This window comes from Neolamprologus multifasciatus, chromosome 22 (assembly GCF_963576455.1).
Source record: "Neolamprologus multifasciatus chromosome 22, fNeoMul1.2, whole genome shotgun sequence".
Taxonomy (NCBI): Eukaryota; Metazoa; Chordata; class Actinopteri; order Cichliformes; family Cichlidae; genus Neolamprologus; species Neolamprologus multifasciatus.
The window spans coordinates 19,748,029-19,759,218 of record NC_140459.1 but is presented as its reverse complement, the minus strand read 5'-3'; the positions used below and the strand labels follow the sequence as shown (position 1 = coordinate 19,759,218).

The 11,190-nt window shown below is 41.2% G+C and overlaps 1 protein-coding gene across 1 annotated transcript; it reads right to left on the bottom strand.

Moving 5' to 3' along the window:
• On the bottom strand, positions 1-10,297 carry mrpl3 (mitochondrial ribosomal protein L3). Its single transcript, XM_085148692.1, has 10 exons — positions 10,085-10,297; positions 6,388-6,569; positions 6,202-6,293; positions 5,137-5,235; positions 3,206-3,305; positions 3,054-3,114; positions 2,696-2,807; positions 2,479-2,556; positions 2,293-2,370; positions 1-228 (listed from the first exon to the last, which is right to left on the bottom strand). The coding sequence occupies exons 1-10, from the start codon at positions 10,156-10,158 to the stop codon at positions 79-81; spliced, it is 1,026 nt and encodes a 341-aa protein (XP_085004818.1). The 5' UTR covers positions 10,159-10,297; the 3' UTR covers positions 1-78.
• Between the last annotated feature and the right edge of the window lie 893 nt (positions 10,298-11,190).

Genomic DNA, 11,190 nt, shown 5'->3' with positions numbered 1-11,190 from the left:
TACAAGGAAATACTCTTTTATTACAGGATTCAAGGTACAGTTAGCAGGTTTGTGTGAAACAGTTGTGTGTTAGAGAGGTCAGGTCAGTGTTAACGATGGCTCTGTGTGAACGAACAAGTCTTCGTCGTACAGGTCTTCGTCCAGGTCACCGTCCTCTTCTGTGAAGTAGGTCGGAAAAGGAGGGTTGAGCAGGGTGGAGCTTCTGCTCGGTAGCACAGTGTCTCTTACCTGGAACACATAGAAACACAGGTACTTAATTTTCTTTGTGACTAAAAACTTATTTATGAAGCAAAAATATAAATATATATAAAAAAGCAAAAGTCAGGCTACTGAAGTTAAAGTTACATGTGCAGTGAGGTGTTTTGTTTTGTGAGCGATCAAGCAGCTTCTTAGTGTGATGGACGAGCTGCACGACGGTATCTGATACGTGATTTAGAGTCTCTTATCTTCTCCTCCAGCCTCCTGAGACCGTGCAAAGACAGACTGGACAAATGCCTCGCGTGGGCTGTCTGCTCCTTGATCTTTAACTGAAACCAACATGGCAGCTTCTCCCGAATCTTTCAAAACTAGTCCCGTAAAATGAAAGCATTTGAGGAGAGTAATAAGCCACGTAGTTATCGAATGGGTCTCCATTCTAGATCAATAATCGCTAGTTTCAAAGTCTCTTACTCGTTTTTAAAGATGGCCAGTTATGTTGTATCCTCCTGTTTTTTTTACTTTATGCAAGTAAACACCACGCTACCAGAATGCATGAGCTTTCACAGATGATCATCGAAACTGAGCTAGGGAGAGATGTGAGGTTAAAACATGAAACAGCACACGTGCAAGAGGAAGTGCATCAGTAACTCATACACAAACGCCATCATCTCAGCTCATGGCAGTGTCCTTCCATGCTTTTTTACTGTGAAAATATCGGGGGGAATGTATTATTAGTTTTAAACTCATTGTTGTTCCTCAGAACATAACTTTTCTCCCCTGGCTCTTCAACCTTTTTTTTAATTTCACCTAGACTGGAGCTAATACACCGCTGTACAAATTACCTCCTTTAGTCATTTATAATTGGCGGTCGGTCGTGTACTCTGCTTAAAAACAATTTGCTCCACGAGGACCATTAAATAAATCACGCTTGGAATTAATTCTGACTTACTAGTTGTTCTATTTAGTGTTTACCATCAGTCTTACTGAACCCTGAAACACAGTGTGCATACAGATGTACGAATTGCAATCAAAGACTTCGGCACCTGTGCCAATAAAAATCAAAAACTATGCCTTGATCTCCCCTTTAAGATCACGTCATTGTGCACCTTTACATCACTTCTAGTCGCGTTCCAACCGCATCCATCCATCAAGAAACCCACTCTCCCTCTGTCCCCTCTTCCATCTCATCTGGTGGTACAGTGAGTCATTTCCAAGCCAGCTGAGAAATAAAATCTCTCCAGTGTGTCCTGCGTTTGACACAGAACTCCTTGCCTGTAGTACAAGCCCAAAATACCTAGTTTAGGAGGCATTCAGGAAGTATTCTAGTAAGAAGGAATGCTGAAATGCTCACAACACTTTGCAGTTGCCAAAATTTAAATAAGGATAAGGATTTTCTTTTACCTGCAGCCACAAAACTTTTTGACAGCACCCTTCCATCCCTCCACCCCGTACTCTCCTGACCCCAACATAGAAACCAGTGTCCTAAGTGATTAATCAAACAGTCAGCACTGAAACCAATAATAAAAATTATCATTAATTGCAGCCATAGATTTAATTTAAATTAATAAACCATGACTGGTCCTCATGTACAAAGGGACATTAGGCCCCTCTGAATGATTAAAAAAAACAATGAACAAGCATTAATAACCCGCATGTGTGTCCTTTGGGCCTCTATAATCTACAAAGAATCCAGGTGTGTGTTTGTGTTGCACACAGCTGAGCTGGGTGAAATGCAACACGCATTTGTATTCATTATCGCTTGTCTGCAAAACAAATAATAGCCTGCATCTATGTTTCAGCAATACACACACACAGGGCAAGCACAACATGCTGAGTATGGAGATGGATGCTTTGGGTAATCCTAACATCGTTAAGGAGCATGCTCCCATTCCCCCACAAAACACACACACACACACACACACACACACACACACTGCTGATCCAGCACTGCGTCGATGAAGACTGATCACACCGTCTTGCAGGTGTGACAGTGTGTTACAGGTGCAAGGTCACTTGTCTCTGTATGAACACTAAGTATGCTGGGGTTGACCTTCGACTTCACACTCCACTTTGACTGTGTATGATTATATTTACCTTCAGTAAGCAGTTCTTGTGCCCGGGGACAGAGCCGTTAACATACAGCACATTGTACTTGGTATTGACCCTCCATATCTGGAAGCGGGATAGAGAAGAGGCAGATGAAAGAATATTGAGCTGAAACTGCAGGAAAGGACAACCAAGTTTAAAACTAAGGCTCTTTATGTTTATGTGTGTGTGTACCTTCAGTCCATAAGCAGTGATGTAGGTGTTGCCCATTTGGCCGGGCATCTTCTTCCCTTTGAAAACTTTTGCTGGATCCTGGAAGCAGACGATGAATATCACACATGTTCATATTAATGGATCTTGGGGAACCAAATGTTCACGTTTGGCATGGATGAACATCTTAACAAGCGTGTGTGTGTGTGTGTGTGTGTGTGTGTGTGTGTGTTTGTCTAACCCCTCCTGGTCCAGAAGCTCCCGGTCTGCGATGAGTTTTGGTTTGGCCGTGGGTGGCTGGTTGACCTTTAAATCCCCATCTCTTCATTACACCTTGAAAACCCTTACCGATTCTACAAACAAACACGCACCACAAAGTTTATTTACACACGCTCAGATTTCCAGATTACTTTTATGTTGACATGTTTCTCCAGAAGGTAACAATCTTTAAAAAAGGAAAGAAAAAAGGACAGACATGGAATTTCTTGTAAAGTCAAAAACTGAACTCTCTTCAAAACGTGACGCTGGGAAAGGGTAAGAAGCAGGAACAGGAGCCAAGTAGAGGAGCGCCAATGAGGGGCTGGCAGAACATAACTTACGATTTGCCCGTGACGTCCACATACTGGCCAGGACGGAAATGTGCTGCGTACAGAGGAGTGCCTGAACATGCAACAAACAAGCCTGCATTACCAATCATGCACAAAAACCTAATAAGTGATCTTTCTTTGCAAAATTCAATGTCATTTCATACCTGGCTTGATGATGGCACTGTCGGAGACTTTAAAGGCAGTGACTTTCTGCTTTGGAGGCACTCCTGCGTTCCTGAATACCTCCATTTGATTTTCAGACCTCTGTCAGGCATAGTGACGGAGCGCAAGAGAAAAATAAGAAGCAAGGAAATAAGGTGTTAAAAGAAGTAAATGCAGTAAGAAGCAGCTGGACTTTAGCGTTTTCAAATTAACCACGGGCCTGTTATGACTGTATGGGAGCCAAACACACTCGCACACAAAACGCACTCTAGCAAGCGTACGCGCACACACTTGGCACTGAGAGTCTTTGACATTTGCTTTCACTCGGCTCGCTCTCATCTTAGCGCCTCCAGTCACTCTAAACTCTCTCTCTCTCCCCCCTTCTGTTGACTGAAAATCCGTCTGCCAAAGCCTCTCACTCCAACAAACTCTGCTTCTGAATAAAGAGTGATGTGGCTATGTGAAAAGGATTCAAAAACAACTTCACGTTGGACAAGTGAAATCCTGACACTGGCCCATTGAGCATGTACTGAGGCCCAGAAAAATAAATGACACCCTAATGTATTCACACTTGTTCCTTTGTTTTTCATTTAAAAGAAGAAACATTTCAAGCATTTTAAAGCCAAATTCCTCCTTAAGAGGAGATTCTTTTTAAACCTGTTTTGTAGGAGGCAGGTTAGATTGCAGTATATGTTTATCAGCCAGTGATGCTGTCTTGCTTTTCAATTAATCGTATTATTGACTTTTGAGAGCAGTCATGGGGCCTTAAAGTTTATTACACTAGTTGTTACCAGACATAATTGTCATATAATTGAATTGTTAACAGTTTAATTGATGTTATGCAGCCATCTTCAACCACATGTAGCTGCAGCCCCGACATCATTGTTGAAAACTGTCTGATATAGAGTGAAGAGTGCAGTTATTTAGGAGGAACTCAAGTATAGCTGCTCCTCAACATCGAAAGGAGGCATGTCCTATGGGGAGAAGGCCACACGGTAGACCCAGGACACACTGGAGTAACTAGGGGGCATTGGTGTTACCCCAGATAAGCTGGAAGATGTGGCTGGGGAGATGGAGGTCTGGGCTCTCTGTTTAGGTTGCTGCCACGGGATAAGCGGAAGAAATTATGGATGGAAGATTTTAACTTCGATTGAGATGGCTGTCATGAATTGTAAAACAATGCGTCATTCGTAATGCGTCACACTTTTCAGCGTTTCTTACCTTTAAACTAGTCTGTTAGTCTAAACTTTTCCTTGTTTAGTCAACTAAGAAATGAATCACCATGAAAATCCCTGCTGTGTGTCCTCTTTATGCCATCATGGCAACACATCCAGAAGTGTCAACACACAGTCTAAAGCAAAGTTTAGCGTTCTCTCCCCAGCAGAACACTGCATAGTAATGAGGCGAGTGATGTCATTCATTTACACCCATCTTGTTTATTAATAATGTGTTTGATGGGTGCAAAATACAATCATTGATTGTTAACTGGAATTTCCATATGAAATTACCAATTCATTTCCATTTGGGGGGGAAGGGGATGACAAAGTTATGCATCCATAAAGCTGTCGCACTGATGAAATATAGCGAGAACTAACAAATACGCGTTAGGTCTGTAAAGTATGGCTGAGCGATGTTTTCAACTCGTGAGTCAGCTGCATGTGGCACACATCGTTCAGTCGTGGACACTCAACACTTTGACAGGATAAAGTGTTTGGCAGCAGAGGCTGGTGTTATCACCAGCTCAGGCCTCGTGTGAACACTCACCACAGCTTGACAGAATGAAAAAAATATGCTTTGTGAAAAGTACGAAACACTTAACATGAATTGCCGTTTTTAAAGGCCAGTGGCCATCTTCGCAGGATTGTTCTTCGAAAGCACAACCAGCGTGAAGCGCTGTCAAATGCACAAATTCAACCACACTTTTTCTACTTACGTGGAATGGGGACACATTTTTTCCTCCTACAATGAGAGCAGCAGAGTGTCCATCATATTCTTCTTTGGACAGGTACTTTATTATGTGACAATCCTGCACCTGGAGAAAACAGATGCTGCATTATCAATCAGGTAGACAGCGCTGCCGCTGTACTTAATCTAATAAGAGCCAGGGCCACAGTCGTGATGAACGATGATAGAAATAGATGGTGGAAGAGTCTGGTGCAATATAATAATAACAATCAGCAAAGAGATAAATTCATCAAGATACATTACTGTAACAACAACTTTGCATCATTACACACATTGTACAGTGTGTGCGATATCTGCACAACTGATGAAGGACATACACCACATTAAAGTTTCATAACTTCTTTTAAAACCCACCATTTTAACCTGCCCTTCTGCTCTCGTTCCATTTGTTATGACGAGCCTTCAGCTTCAGTTCAGATAAAAACATGAACCCAAAAGCTAAAGTGGTGGGAGTAATTTCAATATTCAACTTGTCATCTCCTCTCTTTTTTTTGTGTAGACCATTAACATTTCAGCTGAAGAGAAAATGACTAACTGTGACCAAAGTGAGTCAGCAGATGGGGATATGAGTTTCTTTATTGCCTTGAATCTCATATTAAAGAGAGGCGATGACAAAATTCAAATATCTGTCCAACTGTTACCACTGACATTTCACTGAAAGTGAAATGCAAGTCGTGATCAATAAAGAGCAAAATGAGCACAAGCAGCCAGATGTCGCTTCAGTTTACTTTAATGACAGATAAATCGATGGGAATAAAACGTGGTCTGAATAAAGCAAACATCTAGTATCTGCTCCTCACACCTTGCTGTAAAAGAGGATGAGCTTGTTTTAAATGTAACATCAAAGTCTGAAGGTGAGATTTGGTGTCCTAACTTTGCTATTCTTTCCCTCCACTATACTGAATAATCCAATTCATTAAGTTCATACATGCATAATAAACATAAATGCCTGTTATCACTCCTGAACACCTGAAGACTATCTGCAGCTACCATGGATCAAAGCTAAGCCACAGCAGAAGCAGAAGTGTGATACCTGTAACATGGTGACTACATGTCTTTTGCCTGTTTTCGTCCAGACAGGCACCATCCCCAACTTCACAGCAACTAACCCGACTCTTCGGCTCCCTGGTGAGAGAACAGAGGAAAACGTGCTGAAGTTGCCAAGTGGATGGAAACGAGAACCATAACGGGCACGACTCTAACTAATACTTGCACCCACCTTCTGTCCACTCATGTCGAGGCCACGGCTCATCTTTGAGTGGGTTGAGCTTTTCAGCCGTTTGCCGTCTGTATTCCTCTGCCGTGCTCTTCCTCATGTACTCCTGGTTGTCCTCTGTTAGGTTTTCCTCAAACCATGTTGTGGTTTTCACTGTCCTGATACAACCAACCAGCAGGGCAGGACTGAAAGAGAAAACAAACCATGTAACGCCCACAGTTAGACCAACAATGGTCAGACACACTTGCTTCCAAACAACATTACCACAGCCAAATATTTTAAAATAGCAAGAAAATAATCATTTTAATACTGTTATGTTGGTGTATGCTCATATTAAGCAGTAACTGTATTAAGCTTTAAATGACAAGATCTACAAGTAATCTTCTTCCTTCGTAGCGTTTGTCCCGCATGGCAGGGTCCGCTTTGCGGCAAATCCGTCTCCATTTAGCACGACCGAGGGCGTCTTCCTTTATTCTATCCATCCACTGTTTCTTCGGCCTGCCACGGGGTCGCTTGCCACCGGGCTCAAGCCTCATTGCCGTTTTTGCCACTGAGCTGTCGCCTGAGCGTAATACGTGTCCGTACCACCGTAGCCGTGCCTTGCGCATTTTCTCCGTGATTGGTGCGATGCCGAGCTGCTTTCTGACGTCTTCATTCATGACTTGGTCCCAACGCGCAAGGCCTTGTCACGATCCATACAGGGCAACTGGGCGGACTACAGTCTTGTAAATCTTCGCCTTGAGATGGTCTGGCATTCGATGGTCGCATAGCACATCCGTCACTTGACACCACTTCATCAATGCGTCATTGACCCCAGCTCGCACGTCCGGAAGAATATCCCCGTCGCCACTGATCATCGATCCCATGTACTTGAATTGGTCGGCCTTCTTCAGGTCTTCCCCATCGATGTTAATGGTGCCATCAGTTTGGGGGCCATGTACTCGGTCTTCTTGATGTTGAGTCTCAAACCATGATCGGCCAGGTGCATCTCATGGTTTAAGACTCAACATCCATGAGTCTCAAACCATGAGACGCGACAAGATCTACAAGTAATCCCTGTAAGGAAAAAAGACCCTCAGGCTTCAGATTGCCCTAAACACTCAATTTTCCCTACACTTGGCCCTGTACAATTTCAGCAATAGCACATATCCCTAATAAAGTCATCTCAGGCAATCAACACTAACTCTGAGCATAAACGTCCCACTCTGTGCCACTGAAAAATCATTTTAAGTTTTAGTTTAATTTCTGAATCACTTGATAACTCAAGATTTCAAGTTATTTTCTCAAAGGTTTGCATTAATAAGTTGAAATTTTTGGAAAACCCCAAACTCTGACTTATGAATGCTTAAAAAAAAAAAAAAAAAAAAAAAAAAAAACCTTTTAGTGGCAGAAAAAAAATGTCCACCTGTCTTCTGCTCAGACTTTCTGTTTATGAGGTGCAGCCAACAAGAAGAAAGCTGGTTTAAGGAAAAAAGAACTAAATTACTTGCTTCTGACAATGGATGAACTGGGACAGCACCAAAGCCCAGTACATACAAAACAATGATTCATTCAAAGCTTCTCTGATAGAAATAGGTCCACAATAATGCACTGAAAATCATTAAAGCACCACTGGATAATCTACACTGAAATTTGCCTCACTGCTTCAGATCTCCAACTACTCCTCAATTTTAGTTTACTTAGCTAAAAAAAAAACCAAAAAAAAACACTCATCAGTCTGCAGCTGCTGCAGTGAGTCGGGTCATTGCAGTGTCCTTGCTGATGCATTAACAAACAGGTCCAGACATTTCCATAGACAGTTTGAGCATATTAAGTGTCACATGGGACTGAGTGAAGCCTGGTGGCTCGTTGTTATTTCAAAGTATTCTTGCCTGCCTGCAGAGGGACATCAATATTCCTGATCTGCAGTGTTACAGGTTAATGCATAACTGTAATGATGAAATCTGTCTCTAACACAGTCATGAAAACTTACAACCGCAAAGCTCTCCAGAGAGTAGTGCGGTGCTCTGAACGGATAATTGGAGGTGAGCTTCCCTCCCTCCAAGACATCTACAGGAAGAAGTGCCTGAGGCAAGCGGGAAGGATCATCAAGGACTCCAGTCACCCCAGCCATAAACTGTTCAGACTACTTCCATCAGGAAGGAGGTTCTGCAGCATCCGGTCCCGTACCAGCAGACTGAGAGACAGCTTTTTCCACCAGGCCATCAGACTGCTGAACACTTCATAGACACCTCACCTCCACTACTGGAACTTCAACGTTAAGCACTCAATACTGTGCATTAATGCCACTGTTTTGCACATGTCCAACTGCCAACCTCTGTATATTTTATATATTTTATTGCTTACTCTATTTAATTTGTAAAATATGTATACACACACACACGTAGAAAAACATTTAGTATACACATCCAGTGATGCATATACTATTATATATTGTACATATATTTATTAGTCTCAGATTTAGCCATTCTTATATTTTGCTTGTTTTATGTTATTGTATTTTTTTGCACGACTCTGCTGCTTTTGAAGCTCGCACACAAGAATTTCACTCGCATGTACTGTACCAGTGTACCTGCACATGTGATGTGACAATAAAAGTGATTTGATTTGATTTGATTTGAAAGACTTTTGTTCCCAAATTCAGCAATCACATAACATAGCTATTAATCAAAAAGGTATATTTTTTCAGAAGGTCTTCTTGAAACCTGCACTTTCATAGGAAAAGAGGACAAAAGCAAAATGAAGAGGCTTATAGCATCATACAGAATAAAGGAAATGTTGATATTTCCTTAAACTTTGCTTTTTGGTATTAAATATAATATTTCAAACAAAGGTTGGTATCAGACCTCTTTGTTAACCACTGCTAAATAACCAGACTTTTGATATTTATCAATAAATAAGATTACTTTATTCCTCTGGCACATGAGGAGGAACGAATACCAAGATATCACAAAAAACAAAAACAAACAAACAAACAGCACAATAGCTGTATTGCCTAGAAATTCCCTGCTCTGTAAAGTAGGCAGGTGTCTCTATTGATATGTTTCTGTTTATTGGGGTTTAATTTCAGGTGATGGCAGTTATGGCAGAGGTGGTGAGGAGGTCCTTCAGTATGGATGTCATACATATTCTACGTTGTGTGTGTTAGAAAAAATCGCTGTCTGAATGTTTTTGTGATTGGGCGAATATTATTTGTAATATGAAACGCATTGAGTGGTCAACGTGAGTAAAAAGGCGCTACAGGAGCATCACAAAAGTAAAATACTGAGGATATTAATACTTTAACTTCATACAGAGAGTGAATTTAGTGCTTTTACAACCACAATGTTGATGAATATGTTACTGTACTGACTGGGACTGTGGAGTAATTTTATGCTCTCTATAACAACCGCTCATTATCAAGCATGTCATGTAGAGCATTAAAGATGGGGAAAGACTACTTTCTTTATAAACCATTAAGTGAAAGTCAAACAGTATGTTAGATCAAACGGGGGAATCTCAGAAATGACAGGAGATGATAAATCTCATGCCTCTACTAGGAACAGAGGCAGTTTATTACGTTACTATTTTAAAGAGACAAACTTGAGATATTAAGCTTAAAGCTTATGAAATTGCAAAATTAAACAGCAATGTCACCCTGTGGTGTCCAAGCTTCAAACGGCAGCTTATGTTAGCATGGCTAGCCCGTTAGCATCCTTACCGTTCAGCTGTTGCACGAGGAGGGATGACACGAGTCCCCCGCAGAAGAAGAAACCGGCAGCTCCACGCGGCCATTGGGCTCTCTAAACTATACACTTATACATATAAAATTAAACCTACAGAAGGTAGACAAGCCTTAACTGAGGACTCTCATACACGCCTAGGTTTTCTGTGTAAATGTCACCCAGCATACTTCCGGTGCTCAATCATAACGGCTCCGTAGAACCGGTGCTCAGGGCAAAGGTTCCGCTCATGGCAACCATTCTAACGGGATAACACAATAAACAGGGGCGTATCCAGATTAATTGTTATTTATTTATTTTATTTGGGTGGCAAGTGGAAAAAAACAAGTATTCAGGCTTCATGTAAAATTAAAAGTTATGTTAAAGTAGCTAAAGTAACCATACAGTGCCATTTATATACTGTATTTATTATTGGATCATAATTATTTATCCTTGACTAACTGTCCAGAGTGTAGCCCGCTTCTCGCAGTCTGACAGCTGAGATAGGCTTGAAGGTGATAGTCATGAAACCAAAACCAAACCAGTGTGTGATATAGATGAGGACTATGAAGGAAATGAATGGATGGATAATTGCTAATTCACTGATATGTGGATATCTCTTTAATATCCCACCTGTTGAAGAATGAACATGAATACAGGACAAAATAATAATAATAAATATAATTTTTTTTAAAATGCTAAATTTCACTTTCACCCTACATAGTTGTTCCGGGACTTTCAGTTATGCTAGCAGGTTTTGTCTAGTTTTCATTTAAATGTTGATGCTCAGTGAAGTGCAAAAATATCAAACAATTATTATTATTATGATGATTAGTAGTAGCAGTATTGCTACTTGTTATAATTCAGGTCAGCTAAAGTACTAGACTAGACATTTTTAAGTGGTTACTTTCAGAAGTCGATCCCACAGTTGTTGTTGATAGTCCATGGCTGCAGTCTCCCTGGTTCAGCGGAGCTGAACCGCTGCTGTTTGTCATTCCCGTGCTGTCTTTTCCAGATTTCCTGTCTTACTTCACTGGAAGTCTAACAGACAGGCAAAATGCCAAGGAAAAAAGAAGTTTTTATGTGACTCCTATGCTGTGAAGCT